The sequence below is a fragment of the Anguilla rostrata genome, chromosome 11 (genome assembly GCF_018555375.3).
Source record: "Anguilla rostrata isolate EN2019 chromosome 11, ASM1855537v3, whole genome shotgun sequence".
Classification (NCBI taxonomy): Eukaryota; Metazoa; Chordata; class Actinopteri; order Anguilliformes; family Anguillidae; genus Anguilla; species Anguilla rostrata.
Window position 1 is genome coordinate 39,007,821 of NC_057943.1, and position 21,881 is coordinate 39,029,701.

A 21,881-nucleotide genomic window follows, 5' to 3' on the forward strand; every position below is an offset into this window, starting at 1 on the left:
AAAGCAGGCAGGGGAGAACGGGAACAGGTGATCGTCAAGATGTGCGCCCTGGGTACATAGTGCCCCCTGGGTAATGCAGTTTATTTAGGGCTTGATATGGAGAGGGCAGAAAGGAGTACCGGCAGCTTGTGTACTGCGTACCGGTGAGTACCGGCCCACTTCGAGCACTGGATAAATATAACTCGTATATATAAATATATACTGAATCAGTCACAAATCATGTATGACCAGTAGTCTATTGTGAGAAATAATGAATTTTATTTGATGAATAGTCTTAACATATTGTGTTCAATGAATCCACAGATAATCGTAGTTGAATATATTCACTTAAAAGAAACAGAAATTCAACATTTAAGTATTTAAAGTGTTGGTAGGCCTCAATCAGTGTACATATAACACATCAAATCACCACACAGCCAGTCACACATAATTTTTCTTATTTTTGCTATCCACAGCGTTTGCCTTCTCAAAAGCCTACATTGCTAAGTCAAATATTGTTAAAATATTTATTTTAGGAAATAAATTTATTGATGCAAAAGCCTATTTTATGACATGCAAAGCTCCATCAATTTTTCTGAAAATCATCCAATAAAAAGGTCTGTAAAATAATGACAAAAGATGACTCTTATGCCAAACATCACAGTGATAGTTGCTTTATGTAACAAAAGTATATTTTAATTACTTCTGTATATTACCGTACACCTCATTACAGCAGTGCACATTCTGGGTGGTCATTAGTCAGCCTTTGATAACAGAATCACTAAATGTCAATAATCCAAAACATGGATTAAATAATATATTCCATTGTAACCCTGCATACAGTGACAAAAGTACAGTCCATGTGTTAATGGACACACACACACACGCACGCACGCATACACGCACGCACACACACGCACGCACGCGCACACGCACGCACACACGCACGCACACGCACACACACACACATACGCACGCACGCATGCACACACGCACGAACACACACACACACACACACACACACACGTACACACACACGCACGCACGCACGCACACACACACAATGTGTGTGCTTTTATGATATGACCACAACATGAGATCCAGAGAATCATGACAATGAGAGCCAGCCAGGTTCTAAAAAAGCATACATCAGTGTGTGGAACTTGCACATACAGGACGCACACATTCTTGGGCTACATACATGGAACAAACATGCAACCATTAACAGCATGTCCAAAATCAAGATCCTCACAAGGTAAAGACTTGCCAATCCCGCCCAGCCGGTGCGCTTAGCCACACGACAGAAGGCTAGGTATTGCCACAGACTTTTGAGACTTGCCAGATACTCAATTTCTGCATTGTGAAAATCCAAAATTCTATCTTCGAACCACTGAAGCAAAAACAATTCAATTTGATGCATCTTCTAAAACTTCAATAAAGGGCTTGACCAAGGACAATGCTGTGTCTTGGATATGTAGTACCACAACATAGCACTGGAAACTCCCGCAGTTAAGAAGCAGAAAAGGCAAAAGGAATGCTGGATTGAAGTATCTGGTCAGTCTAAGAATCTGTGGGATCACTGTGTCATTTCTCAGTCGGGTCTACAGACAGAAAACAGAAGAGAACAGCAAGAACAGGAGTTTACTCTGAGCTGACGAATGGCTTAGCATTGATTTTAGCTGTGAATGCCAGGCCCCAAATCTCAAATTGCATCGTTGCACTGTACAAGTGCCATCACTGGGCATACACAACTGTGAGGTACAGCAGCTATTTCAAGAGTGCTACAAGGTGTGTACTCTTAATGTGTACTATAAAGTAGTACAGGGAACAGCTGGGAGTAACAAGCACTGTAACTGTGAGCGGAGTGGAAATCTACAGCAAACTGGAATGCTCTTGCAATATCAAAGCCTTATTAAACTGGACTGGACAGAAAACGTAGCAGCAGAATATTTGGGATGCATTAAACAGATTGATAACTAATGGCTCGGAAGGCACAGTCCAAATGACCCTGACCTTGGCTAGGTCCCACCACCCCAACAATTTTCTCAACATGTCCAAAGTGCTGAATCTTCCAAATAATGAACATTCAACATTACGCAGTCAAACAGGGCAAAATTCAGTTAAATGTGTGAAGTGGCAAAACAGCTTTCCCCATGGAGCACAACCCAAGATTGAAAATAAAATAGCATGTTATGATTATTGTGATAACATGCATATTCTCCTTATCTTTCTGATATAGTCCCCATAAAAGGAGCCATATAGTCTGTAACAATATGCAGATGGAAAAGGCTACTCACGAGGCATAGTATACAGAGTATAATATAACTAGAGCCATAAGTTTTTTCCTGAACCTGAGACCTGGTAAATATTTAACCTGTATTTCAGTCCTTATTTTTAAGGTGTATCTGTAGGCACTTAATTGCAGTAATCAGTGGCAAGCAATCAAGGGAAGACAACCAACTATACAATTAAGCATCAATTGAAAAGTATAGTCAGTGCAAGGCTCAAAACCAGGTGTCCAAACTTACCTGAAAGGTCCAGTGCGGGTGCAGTTTTTTCAAGCCCCACACTAGTGCAAATTATTCAACTAATCAAGGTCTTTATTTGAGATTATGATTAGTTCATCAATCAGGTATCAAGTGCTGGGCTAGAACAAAAGCTTTCACCCGCAGTGGGCCTTCTCAGGTAACACTGGGAATACCTGTGATATCTGAATGGTTCATTCAGATGGCTCAGGTACCACAACAGGTTGATTGCTTAGCAAATGGCTTCAGAAATTCCTGTATTGCCCTCTTGGTGGAGGATGGAACGACAGGTTAAAAAAAGGCAAGAAAAAACTGAAGGTCCTACCCATGTAGGCTGAAACTATTGACTTTTGTCATTTTAACATCACACCATTTCATATAAGAAGTAGTTGGCAAATTATGCTCTAAGTGTAATTATGCAAACACAGCCATAAATTCATGCTAGCTGCAGGGATTTTGACGACTATCCAGTTAGCCATGCAGGGCTGTCAGTGTTTAAAAGTTAATAATTATAACAATACATTTGACTGAACACCTTTAATGCCACATTATGCCAAATAAGATAAAAACTGAATGGGCTGCATGCTGATTAATTAATCTCTTCACCTCCTCTGATTCCACCCCTGGTGGATCCACGGCACTAAAGTACTTTTGTCTTCTTTTGATACAGGAACAGGTAGCGCTGCTCAGCTTGCATCTAAAATGCGATGGCCTTTCTCCTTGGTGAAGTTTTACATAGATGAAAATCACATGGAAAAATGACTTCAGAAAGTGCCTCAACTCAGCCCACTGGGTTTGGGGATAGTCAGTAGAGGGGGGGGGGAAACTGAAAACTGATCAAATACTCCTGGAACATGTGTGCAGTGGGCAGGTCTTCTCAGATGGCAATCTCCCGCACCCTGGTTTAGTGTACATGATAATGACACGATTGACACATGTTAATCTTCTGACTACCCAAAAAAACCTGTAAAGCGTGTACGCGTGCGAACTACAGGATTTTAGTCAAGTACGTAGTTTCAAGATCTAAATCTACACTTCCCAAGATTGTTATAAGAATTGTCAAGCACTGGTTTAGTTCTGAACAGCTTGAAAAATGCAGATTGAAATAATTAAACTGTCTGAAAAAATAAAACTGTTAACGTCTTATACGGATAAAACGTGGGTGACTCCAGTTGCTTAGTACTATGATACGTAATTGTTAATCTATAGAGATACAACTGCAACTGATGTTTTATAATACAACGGGTCAGAAATCGGGAAATGCACTCGTTTATCGTTTGAATAGCTGTAGTAGTGTTCACAAGGCTTATAACTGTCTAAAAAAAAAATAAACCTTTTATACAAGGTTTTAGGCAAACTCCAGGCTTAGCTGATGATGAACTACAAGTTTGAAAGATTATGAAAGTAAATTGTGCCGTGCATTTCAACAGGCGGTAATGGCAGCGATAATAAAAACACCAAAATTGCATATGCTCTTGTTCCTTGACTAAAAAGGTTGTGTGTTTCGGAAAGTCTACCCTGAAGCAGTTATAAACTAAGAAACTAATTTAAAGGTTCCTGTGAAACGCACTGCAGTTCCATGAAAAGTATCATTCGGTAAGTTCAGAAACGGGTTATGCAAGGAAAGCACTGCTATAAGAAATTGCACATTTTTAATAAACGTAAAAGTGGGTGTCTTTAATTGAGTGTGTATTACATAACTATAGAACTCTTTAGGTTTGACATCATTAGGAAATTAGTCACTTCAGAAGTTTCGCACAGGAAACACTGTAACAAATGCACTATTGTCCTTAGTAACACAACTGTTTTCTGGAAATTCCTGTTACAGGAACAGAAGTTTACACATATTGTAGGAGTAATATGCTCATTATTCTTTCCCGTTTACTTGGTTACAAATTAAATTTCTACTAAGCATGAAAATACATTACAAGTATACACAGAAGTCAAACATTCTGACTGAACTGTGTTCTTCAAGGCAATGTAGCTGTATAGTAGGTAACTGACAGATGAACTTCTTGCAGTTTAACATTTGAATGGGGGCTGACACATTAACTGTAATATAATTTACATAGCAACTGTCATTGCATGCTTGATGAGTCAGCCACACCACACCACAGCTACATGCTCACCGTCTGCATTTACTGACATGTTTTAAATATCAAATTATAATGTAAATCCTTTAACAGGCCAACGGTTTACCATGTGCAAATCTCCCTCTTTAAATATGCTACTGTGAACTCCAAAAGTATGGGAACAGCAGAATGGATTTAGTGATTTTTGCTGTACATTTAAAGCCTTTGGATTTGAGATGAATATGAGACAAAAGTACAAACAATAAACTTTTATTTCATGGTATTTGCATGTGTACATGTTTTACCATTCTACAGAAACGGCTGTTTTGCGTTGAGTCGCCCATTTTAGTGCAGCCTTTATAATTCTGCTCTCAAAGTCTTCTGCGTATGGTGGCTTGTGATATTTTTACCCCTGTCCTCTGGAGACTGCTGGTGATGTCACTGACTGTTGTTTTAGGGTTTTTCTTCACAGCTCTTAAGACTCCTCTGTTATCAACTTCAGTTGTCTTCTTTGTCCTTTACAGTGTTCATTTCCACAAGTGCTTTTCTTTTTAAAGACTTTTCAAACAGTTAATACCTGTCAGTCATCCATTAACTTACTCTCGCACAGCTGAAATTGTGGGGACGCAACACAAAACAGCTGTTTCTGTAAAATAGTAAAACACGTATGCATGTAAATACCATGAAATAAAAGCTGATTGTCTGTACTTTTGTCTCATATTCATCTTTTGATCTTCAATCCAAATGCCTTGATTATATAGCAAAAAATAAATAAATTTCACTTCACCTTTCTCAGAATATTTGGAGGGCACTGAATGTTTTGCTAGGTACTTTTAAAAAGAAAAATCTTACCCTTCATTTTGTCAACTAATTTTTTACCCAATGTTGCTGCTAATTAATTTCATACATAAGCTGGACATATGGAAAGGAAAGCTTCACCTTCTACTTAAACATGGAAATCAAAATGCATGCCAAGAGCTCTTTTAAAGGTACTTCTCACAGAAACAAAATTATTCAGTTCAAACCCAGATTCATTTGAATACTATTCAGCTCACACCATGAACACGTTTTCTATTTCATTTAATCTCATTTCGTAACATGAAAGTGTGCAACTAGCACACCGCATTTTCAACTGATAACTTTAAATGTGTTCATGTAGAGGTGTTACGGTTGCTCTCAAGCCCCCGCAAACATAACGAAGCCAAAACCAAGGCTTCCCAAAAACAACCAATAACTTTATTCAACTACCCATAAGGAATACTAAAATAGCTGCAAAACACAAGATAAAATCAAGACCCGGCCGTGGTCGAGAGGTGAAATGAAAAAGCTCCCATCTGGGGAGAAGCTGACACAAGGCTTCTTAAAAGGGCACCGCCACAGGTGCTCTCAATTACCTATAACGAGACAAACACGTATCCAAACAGCCAGCGCCCCCACCTGAGGCGGAGGGACGTAACAAGAGGTTAAGTAGACATGCATTTATTTGTGCATTATTTTATATATCTTTCCTTGCAGACCATGTGAAGAAGGTAAGCAGGGGAAGACTCTTAAGTACAAAATTGGGAAGGCTAAAAGCCTTTAAGATAATCAGGATTCTCCAAAGAAGAAAGAAAAAAGAAAAAAACTTCACTTAAATCTACATATAAAGATTATACATCTACAGAGCAATATCACAACTAAGAACAAAGTTGACATGCTCGAACAGTATCAATATGATATGATATGAGGGTTGTTGGGGGCAAAGACTGCAAAAACAGCAGCTAAAAGATATCCATAAAGGAGGAATTCAAGGCTAAATATTTTTATCCATATGAACATTCACAATTTTACCAGCTGAATGTTATTCGATAACTCAGTGTGTATCAGTGTCGCATTACTGTTGATCAATCAAACAACAAAAAGAATCAGTAGGATACTCCCAACCACACATAAGGACTAATCCAAAACGAAGTGGTCTGCTATCGAAAAATAATGACAAAATAAATTTAAATTAATATGAAACCATTTTCCCTTTGCGTTCTCGTAAATAATTCGACCTATGTTTGGCTACGGGAGTATTGGAGTAAGATACGAGGCAAGTTAACGGTGGAGTAACGTCTTTTTGACACCAGATGTCGCGAGTTCACACATTTGAATAATTAACCGCACTTCTTTCTGCGGAGTGATATGAAAAGCTTTCTAAGCAGTCATTATTCACTAATAATGTTAACTAGGAAACGCGAGTAACGGCGAACACAAGTCAGGTTAATTTAAGAAAAGTTTTGTGAATGAGACCCATTTTGTTTTGTTTTAATGAAATCATAGAATTTCTTTTTGCGGGTCCAAATAGAACTATCAACCAGTGCTTGCTTGACAACGCTAAAACAATATGGTCAAAGGGCCACGGAAGAATATTTCAATTTCAGCTGATTAAGTCCATAAAAATCAATAAAGGTAAAAGTAACTAATATATAATCGTTATTGGTAACTGTTGAATAAGGTAATTAGTTGTGTAATAATCTCTCCAAGGTGGTAAACTATCTGGAAATAATGACCTTTGCGGAGGCAGCAGAAAGCTGCCAATCAAAAGTGGGATGAAAAGTAGCACAAAAAAAAACAAAAAAACAAAAAAAACTACACTATATCAGCCAACCAATCAATAACAATTTTTTTGTTACAGAATCCAACACTGCATGAATTAATTAGTTTGAATTTAAATTAATTTCAAATAAAAGTTGCATTAAACCTGTAGCACACAACCTCAGTTCTGGAGGGCTGATGTGTGAATGTGTGTGTGTGTTTGTGTTTGTGTGTGTGTGTGTGTGTGTGTGTGTGTGTGTGTGTGTGTTTGTGTGTGCGCGCGCGCTACTTCTTGCTCCAACCAATTATTTTCTGGATTAGTTTTATCAGACCTGAGTAAAGTCTTTTCACTAAGGATGCATGTGCAGTCTTCAGCTGAATCACATGACCTTGACAAAAATGTCAGATCAAATAAGTGATTGGACTAAATACAGGAACGGGCAAGAAATCCTGAAAGTTATCAGCCCTTGCGGTACATCCCTGGATTAAACAGAGGGCTGGCATAGCACATTTAGCCCTGTCTTAAAACCCATGAGAGATGTGGGATTTGGACCCTCAGGAACTTTGCAAGTGACTCCAAGTAGAGCTCAGGTAATGATCACTTTCTCTTTTATTTTACTTTGAACCACATCGTTACAGTATAAATATGTATTATTCTATAAATTATTTTATGCTAAATGTGATATTTTTCATGATATTAGGTGTGTCTAGCAATTCTCTATATGCTAGCAGCTATCCCATGACTTAGTGCATGGGGACACTCTCATAAACTCCAAGCTTTCCTTCAAAATGGCCACCCAGCCATGGTCTTATGGAATGTGTTTGTGCGCTAAAATTATTCAGAGCAGCTAAGCCACCACAGAAAACAAACCCACCCCAATCACCTCCCACTTCCTAGCTTTAATTTGGCACCTTTACTGTCATTTATTTTTTTACTAAACTATGTGTCTCAGATTTCTCTAAAAATAAGTATGTGTAATTTTAAAAAAGTGTTAAAATATAAACGTGTTGTGATGACTAAGCTGACGTTCTGTGTGGAAGCAAGTTGTCGTTCTTGTGGTGAGGTTGCATGGATGGACGTAGTGCACTGTATTTGTGCACGCGTATGTCTATCTGTAGGTGTTTATCCGTGGATGCGAGTGTGGACGGCAGGCATCGTACTTCATTTTAAAAAGCACAATGAAACAGAATCACATTCAACAGGAAATCTGCTTTCCCTTCGAAAATGGCGTTTCCTTTTTGGAGCATCTTTAAAACTTATAATTTCTGAGGGATGGTGTTCCAGTCTTCATGTACATCTGGTAGTGTTGTAGGGCACTGTGGTCCATTTGCGTTAATATCTGTGAACACAGAAACAACAAACATTTATTCATTTGAACATCCCAGTTCACCAGCTCTATCCCAGTTCACCAATGGCTGTTTTAAAAAATAAAAAAAAATTAAAACACAGAGCTTTGTGTTTATGCATGACCTGTAGTTAAGTATTGCCTGTAAACAGTAGCATAGGGTTTGCACAAACAGACTGCAGGTGCTACGCCTTTATATGTAATCTGTGGGAGGTCAGGACAGCAGGCAGCCACAGGAAGAAAAGCGCAGTAAATTCAAATCTCCATCACAGGGCTGAGAAAATCACCTTTGTCTTCTCACTTATAATATGTGAGCAAAAAAGGCTGCGTAAAAAAACCAAAACAGGTAACGAGCTACAGGTATGCTCAAAAAATGTGAAAATGACATTCTTTTACACTAATAACACATGCAACTGTTCAGTGTCTGGAGTCTGAGACGGCCATTGCGATCGGGGAACCATTTCCTGGTGGATTCTGAGGTATGCTCGGGATCATCGTCTTGCTGAAGCAGCCACTTGCAGCCAAGAATCCCCCGCCATGTTTAACCTTCGGCTTGACATCCTGTTCAACATGAGCGTCCGTTTTCTGATGTAAAGCCCCGTGCTGGTATGCACGGCCAAAAAGCTTAATTTTGGGCTCATCTGGCCATATCACATGATTCCATGTGAAGTCCAGCACAGCCACAGGTGTATTTTACCTGTAGCAGGGGGTACCTGTCACAGAGGTCTACTTTGCCTGTAGTAGTTGGTACCTGTCATACAGGTGTACTTTATCTGTAGTAGTACTTAAGGGTACCTTTTTCCGTCACACAGGGTGGTGACTTTACCTACGGGAGGTAGTTTGGCACCGTGTCACACAAGGTTACTTTACCTGTAGTAGGGGATACCTGTCACACAGGTGTACTTTACCTGTAGTAGTTGGGTTTGAATGGGCCATTCTTGTTTAGGCCCAGGTACTTGGCCTGTTCGTCTGAGAGTTCCGTCAGGTGGGCATCAAAGGTGGGCAGGTGCAAGCTGGCAACATACTCATCTGCCGGATAATGATATACACAATCACATGTATGCACACACGCACACACGCAAACACACACATACACATGCACACACATACATACCCCCACAGAGCAATTTCAGACTGTGCTATGCTATGGCATACATCTTAAATTTAAAATCACAAATTTTATTCATGATTACTTAGAACACATCTTCTCCTCCTTTATATTTCAAGGCGCGATGCTTTGGTAAAAGCACTGGATGCCGATCAACAGTAAATCATGGATACTGGTCATAACGGGTCAGTCTTCGAAGGAAAAAACCTGCAGTTTGTATCATACGTATGCAAATCAGCCATTTAAAGTGACAAAGTGACAAGCTGGGTTTTGTAGTTTTCCGCCCAGTAGCCAATAAAAAGAGGGCTGGTTAACCAACAGAACCAGTCGTCTCTGAGAAACAGTCATCTGCCAGAGCCCCAGGTCTTACCCATCTTTTTGGGCAGCAGGTAGACGTCCTGTTTGTAACGTCCATCCGGCGCGTTGTACAGTTCGATCAAAGCCAGGGCCTACGGAGACACACAGCAGAGGGGCTAGAGCACAGCCTTAAATAATGCTCCCCACACCCATCCCAACCTCCAGGGAGCAGCCTAAACGCACCGGCTTCACGCAGGACTGCTGGAAATACACAGCCGAAGCGGCACTGCACAGAATTTGACAAGACGCAATCTCTGCAGCGTCTTCAAGCCCAGGCTGTAGACAAGGATGAAACAGCGTTCTGACAGCTCGTTCAAACATCGATGGGGGTACGGGCCTGGCACACCTGTCTGTGACAGCAGATACACGCCAAGACCTGGTATTTTACCTTTACATTCACAGGAGGGTGTACAACAAAGGAAGAATTTTCACAGATGATGTGGAAAAAAATGTTATAATATATCATAATATAATACCTCCACTCAAATGCCACAGGACTGTAGACAAGGCCCACTGAACACTAGTCCTGGGTTCTGCAAGTCTCCCTTCAAACATTATGGCTAAACGGGCACTTGGGGCACACCTGTCTGTGAACACGTCATTTTATAATCCCAATGTACCTGTATTCTTACACTTCTAGCATCTGTACAGTTTAGAGGATTAACAACAAACCCTGTTTAAGAATATATTTCATAGATCCTGTGAATAATATAATATAATATAATATAATATAATATAATATAATATAATAAATATCAAAAGATGATATTTGCATCTTTATTTCTATACCTTATTTTCATACATATTTAAACATAGGAAGTGTAGGCATAAGAATGTATACATTGGACACTGTGTCAGTTTATGCACCCTTCTCCATTCGCCCGTTTTAATTTAAAAATAGGTGGGCGGGGCATGCTCACCTGAGTTGTGGCCGTGATTGACAGGACAAACGTAGGAACTGTGGAGCAGCTCAGGTTCAGAAGGCGGCCCTGGGAAAACAGTGCATGAACACGCTCTAATCACAGCTGCAGCACACACACTTTTACACATCATTATCACTGTGCATACCTGAATACAACATACGCTACGTGACCAAAAGTACCTGGACACCTCTCGGTCTGGGGCTGCTTTTCATGGTTTGGGCTAGGCCCCTTCCAGTGAAGGCAAATCTTAATGCAACACCATTCAATCACATTCTAGATGATTCTGTACTTCCCCAACATTTTGGAGAAGGCCTGTTCCTGTTTCAGAATGACAATGCCCCTGGGCACATAGCAAGGTCTATTTAGACATGGTTTTGTCGAGAACGTGGAAGAATTTGATTGGCCTGCACAGAGTCCTGACATCAACACCATCCAATACCTTACGGATCAGTTGGAAAGCCAACTGCAAGCCAGGCCGAATCACTGAATCACTGCCTGCCCACACTAATGCTCTTCTGGCTGAATGAAAGAAAATACCTGCAGCAATGCTCCAACATCCAGTATAAAGCCTTCTCAGAAGAGTGGAGGCTATTATAGCAGCAAAGAGTGGGCCAACTCTATATTAACGCCCATAATTTTGGATGAGATGTTGTATGTCAGGGGCCCACATACTCTTGGCCATGCAGTGTAGATTAAACGTGCTAATCTGCTGTACTGGTTACAGAGCTGGTGTGGTTATACTCTGAAAGTCTAAACATTCTCTCTACAGACAAAATGTCGGTTTTCCTGTCTCATACCTCAGCCAGCAGGACGACCCGCTTGCCATCGGGCCAGATGACGTGGTCCACCTGTGACCGCACCCTCTCCCAGGTGAGCTCCGGGGTCCGCAAGCTGGCCTGAACACAGAGGGCAGGACCATACACACCTTTACTGCACTCAAACACAGACCATACACACCTTTACTGACTCACGACAAACACTAGCCAACACATACACACCTCTACTGACACTCTCAAACACAGACATCCTAATTTACACACACCTTTACTGCACTCAAACACGGACCATACACAGCTTTACTGCACTCAAACACGGACCATACACACCTTTACTGCACTCAAACACAGACCATACACACCTCTACTGCACTCAAACACAGCTCAACTTACGCACTCAAACACAACCTACCGCTTACTGCACTCAAACACGGACCATACACACCTTTACTGCACTCAAACACAGACCATACACACCTCTACTGCACTCAAACACAGATCATACACACCTTTACTGCACTCAAACACGGACCATACACAGCTTTACTGCACTCAAACACGGACCATACACACCTTTACTGCACTCAAACACACACACACACAGTCTCTTTCTCTCTCTCTCTTTCTCTCTCACACACACACACACTCTCTCTCTCTCACACACACTCTCTCTCTCTCCAACACACACACACACACACACTCCTCTCTCTCACACACACACACACACTCTCTCTCTCTCACACACACACACGGTCTCTCTCACAGACACATGCACACAGTCTCTCTCTCTCTCACACACACACACAGTTTCTCTCACACACACATACACACACAGTCTCTCACTCTCTCTCACACACACACACACACACACAGTCTCTCTTTCCCTAACACACAGTCTTATTTTCCAACTGACTGGCGATGGATCAAACAGAGTAGGCACCACACCAAAGCCGCGCTCTCACCACATCGATCTCCGTGTTGGAGTGGCCCATATTGCACACGATGCATCCGTTCTTCATCCGGTCCAGCTGGTCTCTGGTCACTACGTTTTTATTTCCTGTGGAATAAAAACATACGCACGTGCGCAGACACGTACACAGGTGTACACACACACACACACACACACACACACTCCAGTCACTGATGAACTCAGCTTTAGGAAAGAACTGCTTATTTCAAAAACTTGTTTACAGTATCTGCTTGACCATTTCTACACCATGAACCATTAACCAAACATCTCGTGTTCATATTGACTGAACCACTGTTCAAACAAAGAGCTGGTAAGCGGAGCGGTCTGAACTTCTCCTGGTCCCCTGTTACAGCAGCACTCAGAATAAAAACAGGGACATCTGGTGTGGTGCTGGACCTGAACCAGTAAAGGTTAGCCAGAGGTGAATCTGTTAGCTTTATTAGGAGCCACTTAGCTACACAAACACATGATTTTATTTTCCACAGGCTGCATTAGTCAAATGATATAGCTGGGGGCAGTCCCTTTCCAGAGACGCTTTTAAGGCAAACTCATGATGCCAGAAGAAGATGACTGATAGCATGAGGTGGATCCTGGTGGCTAACGGGCTAGGTGGCTTGTTATTTTGTGCCACAGAAATTTGGAGAGTGGAGTTGTTTTGGCCCCGGCTTTTCCTTTTTATATTCTTTTCCAAACTTGATTATTTGGATTTCAACGCATAATTTCTGTACTCTCTCATTTGGAAATACACATTTGAACTTTCTGAAACAAACAAAAGAGACGGGCGCTAGCCTCAATGCTAAACCAACCATGTGAGTGGAGGAGACTTGAGCGGGTGAGTTGCCAACGTCCTGCTTCAGTTTTAGGGATTGCCGCCCTGTACGTGCCAACAGACTTTTACACTTTAGTTCTGTTCGGGGTCACCCCTATCAGGGAGTCTAGGGTTAGGTACAGAGGACAGGTCGTAACAGTTTGGAAAGTTAAAGGAGCTTTGCGTACCTGTGCAGGTGATGATGACGTCCACCTGGCGAATGACCTCGTTCAGTTTCACTACTCTGAAGCCGTCCATGCTGCACAGGGACAAGGGCAGAGAAAGGGGCGGAGTCAGGGGCAGAGTCTCTTCAGAGAGACTTTCCGCCTGAACATTCGCTCGCTTAAGGGAGCCGTGGGTAAATTATAATAATAATACCAGTAGATAGTGGCAGACAAATACAATTTAAAAAGGAATGTACATTTTCACAAAAAAAGCAGTTACATGATTGTACATTTTGTTTAATAACACATCGACTGAAAATTCTGTTGGATGTGTTTACTAAGTTTTACAGAATATACAGAGTGAAAATATTTCAAATATACATTTGACCAAAGCATGGCGTAATATGAATGAGTGAAAGGAGCTCATGAATGCTTAAGCCAGAGGTCCTCAATCTTATCTAGGAAGGGCCGGTGTGGGTGCAGGCTTTCATTCCAACCAAGCAGTTACACACCTGATTCCACTAATCAAGGTCCTTAGTGGTTGATCAGTAGAATCAGGTGTGTAACTGCTTTGATGGAACAAAAGCCTGCACCCACACCGGCCAATTCGGGATAAAACTTAGGACCCCTGGCCCAACCCTAGTCCATTTTTTTGAATGTTTTTTCAAAAGTCAGTGCTCTAGAATTCCATTGCTTTCAATAGAGTGTTACAGTTAGTAGTCCTATAACACGGAAGTGAGGGAGGGAACCCATGGCAGAAGAAATTTCCTAGTTGGCCAACAGAAAGATGTCATCACTGTAACACTCTATTACCAGTAGTGGTTGTTGCATCAGCATTAGAATGTTCCGTCAAGAACATTTTTATCACATATTTGTGACCGCACAAGTTAAAGGGTTAAGGCATTAAGACTAACACTGCTAGCCCTGCTTGAAATGAGTACTTCCTGTTTCCTGTGTCTCACCAGGCCTGTAGAGCACAGATGGGGTCGATCTCTGTGATGCAAACGATGGCTCCCAGGGCCTTCAACGCTGTGCAGCAACCCTTCCCAACCTGCAGCACAGACCACAGCGCACTCAACACAGACTAAGAACAGACACAACACTGACTCAAAACAGACTGAACACACACCCTTCCCAATGTACAGCACCTACCACTGTACACTCAACACAGACTAAGAACAGACTCAACACTGACTCAAAACAGACCGCATACAGCTCAGAGTAGAGTTGCAACAGACGCTGATTCAGCCCATACATGCATTAAAAAATTGATCAAGCAATGACTCAGACTCAAAGCAGCAAACAGACTCAGCTAAATAAAAGACCCAACCACTCAATAATGACACAAACTAACACAGTAGACACAACAAACTCAAAGAAGGACCTTCTGAAGTAAACAGAATCTCACAACAGATGAAATAACACCTGAATAAATGTCATTGTAGCACTAGGTATACTGCTGTTGTCAACAACTATAGCCCTGTCATCTTCAGACATATTAGTATTGGACAGTAAAAACAGTACCCCTTTTTCTGCACAATGTTTTATGCAATGTAGGACAAGGAAGTGTCATTTCAGGTTCTGCCTGACCTATTGAACGAGGGGCAGACATTCACACGGTGTATAAACAAGCGTTACACACCTCTCCATAACCGCAAACCACAACTTGCTTTCCACCAAACATCACATCAGTGGTCCTCTTCAACCTGCGGAAGGAGTAAACGCATGTGAAATGGGCATCACACGGGCACGGCGAGGGGGGGGGCGGGGTCATGAAGGGGGGGCCGTCTCTCACCCATCCAAAATGGACTCTCTGCAGCAGTACAGGTTGTCGAACTTCTGCTTGGTGACCGAGTCGTTCACGTTCATGGCGGGGACGGTCAGCTTGCTGGCCTTGGAAAGCTGGTACAGCCTGAGGACAGCAAGCCGGAGGAGTCAAGAGAGGCTTTAGCGTGACGGAAGCTTAGCTGTAATGCCATTACACCGTCTGATAGCACTGGGTGTGAGAATCGCCCCACCGATCGATACGGACAGTAACTTTGATCCATGAGCCCAGTTCTCACGTAAACTGCTTTTAGAGACTGTAATGAGATTACAGGCTGCTTTGCAGAAGAATAAAATGCCTCACTGCCTGGGATTTTCTGTTAAAGATCAGAAAACATCAAGGCCAAGGGGGTATTTCACGGAGCAGGATTAAGGTGTTTCCTGGCCAGTTTTCTAGATATTTCAAAAAACTGGCTTTCATCCAATCAGATTTCATCCAACTGAAAATACTTCCAAAATCTAGCTGGTGAACTACTTACTCCAACTTCAATAAACAACCCCATGATCCTCGTTAGATCTCAGTCAAACACTATAAATTTACATTTCAGTTAGAGCTGCTTAATTAGACTGATTTCCCACATTTAACCACATTTTTAGCAAATTTCCGTTACTTCTCATTTTTCTTTTTGCTTCTTTTGTTGGCTCACCTGTGTACCCCAGTGACGCTCTCCTCCACGATTCCTCGGATCTTCTTAAAAACATTGGGGTATTTCTTATACACCCAGTGCGTCAAGTCACCCCCATCATCTAGGATCTAACAGAAACAAAAACACAAAAACATACTTTCAGAATCTGTCTCTCTCGCACACACACACACACACACAAAAACACATGCACACGTGCACAAATGCACACACACTCACACACACACGCACAAGCGCGCACACGCGCACACACACACACACACACACATCGGAGCAGAACATAGTACTGGATATCTGACAGTGGGAATGTTAAGTAAAATCACAGATTATGTGTGTATGACGCAAATGACTCAGAGATGATGTGCTGTGAAGCGTTATGATGCACAAGTGAAGCATTATGATGCACAAATGATGCATTATGACACAGAAGTGATGCATTATGACGCAGGATAGTGCAGCTCTTACCATGTTGGCCTCCCAGCCCTCCTTGTTAACGCAGCGGTCGATGCACCACCAGAAATCATCCTCCGACTCCCCCTTCCAGGCAAACACAGCAACCCCTGCAGGCCAAAACAGCACAGCCCACAACTAATCACCTCCCCATAGTAAACCCTGCAGACAAAAACAGCACAGCCCAAAACGAATCACCTCCCCACAGCAACCCCTGCAGGCCAAAACAGCACAGCCCAAAACTAATCACCTCCCCACAGCAACCCCTGCAGGCCAAAACAGCATGTCCCAAAACTAACCACCTCCCCATAGTAAACCCTGCAGACAAAAACAGCACAGCCCAAAACTAATCACCTCCCCATAGTAAACCCTGCAGACCAAAACAGCACAGCCCAAAACTAACCACCTCCCCATAGTAAACCCTGCAGACAAAAACAGAACAGCTCATGACTAATCACCTCCCCATAGTAAACCCTGCAGACAAAAACAGCACAGCCAAAAACTAACCACCTCCCCATAGTAAACCCTGCAGGCCAAAACAGCACAGCCCAAAACTAATCACCTCCCCATAGTAACCCTGCAGGCCAAAAACAGCACAGCCCATGACTAATCACCTCCCCATAGTAACCCTGCAGGCCAAAAACAGCACAGCCCAAAACTAATCACCTCCCCATTGTAACCCTGCAGGCCAAAAACAGCACAGCCCAAAACTAACCACCTCCCCATAGTAAACCCTGCAGACAAAAACAGCACAGCTCATGACTAATCACCTCCCCATAGTAAACCCTGCAGGCCAAAAACAGCACAGCCCAAAACTAACCACCTCCCCATAGTAAACCCTGCAGACAAAAACAGCACAGCTCATGACTAATCACCTCCCCATAGTAAACCCTGCAGACAAAAACAGCACAGCCCAAAACTAACCACCTCCCCATAGTAAACCCTGCAGGCCAAAACAGCACAGCCCAAAACTAATCCCTCCCGACCCCCCCCCAGCCAAACACTAGTAACCCTGCAGGCCAAAACAGCACAGCCCAAAACTAATCACCTCCCATAGTAACCCTGCAGCCAAAACAGCACAGCCCAAAACTAACCACCTCCCCATAGTAAACCCTGCAGGCCAAAAACAGCACAGCCCAAAACTAATCACCTCCCCATAGTAACCCTGCAGGCCAAAAACAGCACAGCCCAAAACTAATCACCTCCCCATAGTAAACCCTGCAGGCCAAAACAGCACAGCCCACAACTAATCACCTCCCCATAGTAAACCCTGCAGGCCAAAAACAGCACAGCCCATGACTAATCGCCTCCCCATAGTAAACCCTGCAGGCCAAAAACAGCACAGCCCACAACTAATCACCTCCCCATAGTAAACCCTGCAGACCAAAACAGCACAGCCCAAAACTAATCACCTCCCCATAGTAAACCCTGCAGACAAAAACAGCACAGCCCAAAACTAATCACCTCCCCATAGTAAACCCTGCAGGCCAAAAACAGCACAGCCCAAAACTAATCACCTCCCCATAGTAACCCTGCAGGCAAAACAGCACAGCCCAAAACTAATCACCTCCCATAGTAAACCCTGCAGCCAAAACAGCACAGCCCAAAATAATACCCCCATAGTAACCTGCAGCAAACAGCACAGCCCAAATAATCACCTCCCCATAGTAAACCCTGCAGGCCAAAAACAGCACAGCCCAAAACTAATCACCTCCCCATAGTAAACCCTGCAGACAAAAACAGCACAGCTCATGACTAACCACCTCCCCATAGTAAACCCTGCAGACAAAAACAGCACAGCTCATGACTAATCATGCAAAGTGTATTTTGTCATCACATTAGTCCAACCATTGAACTGAACATCAACTGTAAAATTTCCCCTTGATACATACTGACAAAACTACACACTGCTAAAAACTTCTGATAATAGTGCCTTGGTTTTCATGGCAGCTGTGTTAATCATGTGACCTGTGCTTCCTGACCATGGTAAAAAAATTTTTTAAAAAGGTCTGATTTTACATTTCATTAATGCTTAGGCCACATGGATATTACAGCCTCAGACTTAAAAAGCCAGCCATGCACACAGTCGCCTGTCAATCATACTACATGAAATGACCTGTAACACTAGTAAAATTAAAGGAACCAAGGAATCCTCTTCTCCAGTGCGTAAGTAACTCTTAGACTGCCCATTGGGCTGCCAGCGTTTTGCCACCAGAACAAGGGCTACATACCAACTACACCTTTTTTTTTTACCAGAAGACCCTCATCTGGTCCGTTTCCCCTAGATTTTCAGCTAGCAGACCGTTGTAGTGCCATATCTTTGACACCCCCTACGGGCAGACAGCTGTGCTGATGACGAGGCGCTAGCGAGTAGCTACCCAGCTAACACAAAATGTTCTCACAATGCTGCCGAAATGTTTTGTCAGTGGTATTACATAGCTGAGACTGTGTAACATTGTGAGAGCGTTTTCTGTTATCTGGGTAGCGGGCATTGTATGTTTGCTGACTGAATGGGTTTCAGGAAGGAAGTGGTGGCCCTGCCTCTGTGACACAGTGACATTGCTCTTGTTTGCCACAGTGATCAGAATCTATGTCAAAGGGGACACTGTTCCTTATGCTCACAGTCCCCATTCCTTTATCAGAAAGAAACACAGAGTGAGATGTGGTTTGCCAAATATGCAGACTTTCCACATGTACTCAAAGTAGGAACAGTATTTCATTTTTACTGAATATCTTTCAGTAAATTTGAACAAGGACCTGCTTTTGACACCAGTTAGAGCAGATGTTTGTGAAGCTGAAAGAGGCAGTGCAAGGAGAGAGAGAGAGAGAGAAGAAGAGAGAGAGAGAGAGAACAATATGTTGCTATCTGACAGTGTTCATAAGTAATGATAAATCGTCATTTATTTTGTTAATTATCTCCATCCAATAACCATTAGTCTATGTATTTGTTGTGTGTTTACTGTTTTATAATTCATGACACTGCACTGTAGTTTATAGGCATTGTACTGTATTTTAAAAAGCTTTGGCAACACATACTGAACTATGTCATGCCAATAAAGCATTTTGAATTGAATTGAATTGATAGAGAACTAGGTTTGTGGTTGAGTGCTGTACCACAACGAGAGAACTTCCCACTGTCAGTAATGAGGCCTTTGGCACTACGGAATCCCTGCTGAAAATTCCAGCTAAGACCAGCTGGGATTGTAAGATGGTTTGGGATGGTTTAAGTTGTGTTTCTGACACTTCTAGCTGATCATAGCTGGTCTGTGGCTCGTCAAAGCTAGTCTCCAGTTGGACAAAGCTGGTCAAAGCTGGATAAGCTGGTAGAAATAGCAGGTGGTCAAACTGACGGTCTAGCTGACTATACAGGCTGGTCAGCTGGTGACAAGCTGGTTTACCAGCTAGAAGTGTTGAAAACAGCTTAAACCAGCTTGACCAGTTTAGACTGCTTTAAGCTGGAATTTTCAGAAGGGTTATTGGCACACATTGCTGAGGTGGATTTGGTAATCGGCCCAGCTGTTTGCCTTCACCAGATCTGATATGAAAGCCACAGACTGGCACTCTGTCACAATATAACAAGTTGTCACAGTTTTTCCAAGTGCCTTTATTGAGTATTTTTACAGCCCTCAAGGTTTGGGTCATTTCAGTCAGCTTAGTTTGCTTATGAAATTCAGCTGATCGGAATGTAACTGACCCCAGTTTTGTTTGCTGTTCACGAATTCCCCACAGCGATGCTTCTGATATACTCACTACCAGAGTCCCCACAGCAATGGTCCTGATATACTCACTACCTGAATCCCCACAGCAATACTCCTGATATACTCACTACCAGAATCCCCACAGCAATACTCCTGATATACTCACTACCAGAATCCCCACAGCAATACTCCTGATATACTCACTACCAGAATCCCCACAGCAATACTCCTGATATACTCACTACCAGAGTTCCCACAGCAATGCTCCTGATATACTCACTACCAGAATCCCCACAGCTATACTCCTGATATACTCACTACCAGAATCCCCACAGCTATACTCCTGATATACTCACTACCAGAATCCCCACAGCTATACTCCTGATATACTCACTACCAGAATCCCCACAGCAATGCTCCTGATATACTCACTACCAGAATCCCCACAGCAATACTCCTGATATACTCACTACCACAATCCCCACAGCTATACTCCTGACATACTCACTACCAGAATCCCCACAGCAATGCTCCTGATATACTCACTACCACAATCCCCACAGCGATACTCCTGACATACTCACTACCAGAATCCCCACAGCAATGCTCCTGATATACTCGCTACCAGTGCTTCTGCAGCACAGGTTTTTATCACACTTTCTCTATCTGCACTCCCACTTAATTACACCATTCACTTCTTTGTCTACAACAATTACAATTCTGGCTCTGTTCAGGGCCACTTTGGAAAAAAAGGGGGGCACGTGTTTCAAAGTGACTGTTAAAACACAAAAGAACTGCATCCAGATTTGTGCTTTGTAATTTATAGACTTGTAGGACAAACAGTTTTATTGGCTCTACAAAGGGACATTTGCATGTGTTTAAGGAGACTGCCATTTTACAGACTGTACAGACAAGCTATTCAACCTTCATAATATTATTTTAAACTGAAGTAAAATTGTTCCTACCTTTTAAACCTACTATACTGGCACAGAGCTGATGATTCACACAAAAATTAAAGGACGACAGAAGCCTGAGCCAGTACACACTCAGTATGTACACCTTACTCAATCAGTACACACTCAGTATGTACACCTTTCAATCGTACACATCAGAATACTCATACTCATCAGTACCTCTGTACACCTTACTCAATCAGTACACACTCTAGTATCATTACCACGTACACCTCTATCACCTTACTCAATCAGTACACACTCAGTATGTACACCTTACTCAATCAGTACACACTCAGTATGTACACCTTACTCAATCAGTACACACTCAGTAATGTACTCATTACTCAATCAGTACACACTCAGTATGTACACCTTACTCAATCAGTACACACTCAGTAATGTACTCATTACTCAATCAGTACACACTCAGTATGTACACCTTACTCAATCAGTACACACTCAGTATGTACACCTTACTCAATCAGTACACACTCAGTATGTACACCTTACTCAATCAGTACACATTCAGTATGTATCCATTACTCAATCAATACACACTCAGTATGTACACCTTACTCAATCAGTACACACTCAGTATGTACACCTTACTCAATCAGTACACACTCAGTATGTACACCTTACTCAATCAGTACACACTCAGTATGTACACCTTACTCAATCAGTACACACTCAGTAATGTACTCATTACTCAATCAGTACAC

General features: G+C 42.3%; 1 protein-coding gene across 12 annotated transcripts in view; it reads right to left on the bottom strand.

Moving 5' to 3' along the window:
* Positions 1-7,727: 7,727 nt before the first annotated feature.
* The window catches only part of ahcyl1 (adenosylhomocysteinase-like 1), a 47,081-nt gene continuing 32,927 nt past the window's right edge, over positions 7,728-21,881 (bottom strand). For 8 of the 12 annotated variants that reach the window (XM_064299977.1, XM_064299976.1, XM_064299982.1 and 5 more), the window contains exons 6-17: positions 16,521-16,615; positions 16,059-16,165; positions 15,383-15,499; positions 15,230-15,293; positions 14,550-14,638; positions 13,612-13,682; positions 12,608-12,702; positions 11,667-11,765; positions 10,867-10,935; positions 9,960-10,038; positions 9,390-9,510; positions 7,728-8,475 (exon numbers count right to left, since the gene is read on the bottom strand). In XM_064299977.1, coding sequence (XP_064156047.1) covers positions 8,469-8,475; positions 9,390-9,510; positions 9,960-10,038; positions 10,867-10,935; positions 11,667-11,765; positions 12,608-12,702; positions 13,612-13,682; positions 14,550-14,638; positions 15,230-15,293; positions 15,383-15,499; positions 16,059-16,165; positions 16,521-16,615 — 1,013 coding nt within the window. In that variant the 3' untranslated portion in view covers positions 7,728-8,468. Of the gene's footprint in view, positions 8,476-8,560; positions 9,255-9,351; positions 9,511-9,959; positions 10,039-10,866; positions 10,936-11,666; positions 11,766-12,607; positions 12,703-13,611; positions 13,683-14,549; positions 14,639-15,229; positions 15,294-15,382; positions 15,500-16,058; positions 16,166-16,520; positions 16,616-21,881 lie in introns of those variants that run through there. The other 4 variants (XM_064299979.1, XM_064299984.1, XM_064299983.1 and 1 more) reach the window with 2 other exon arrangements.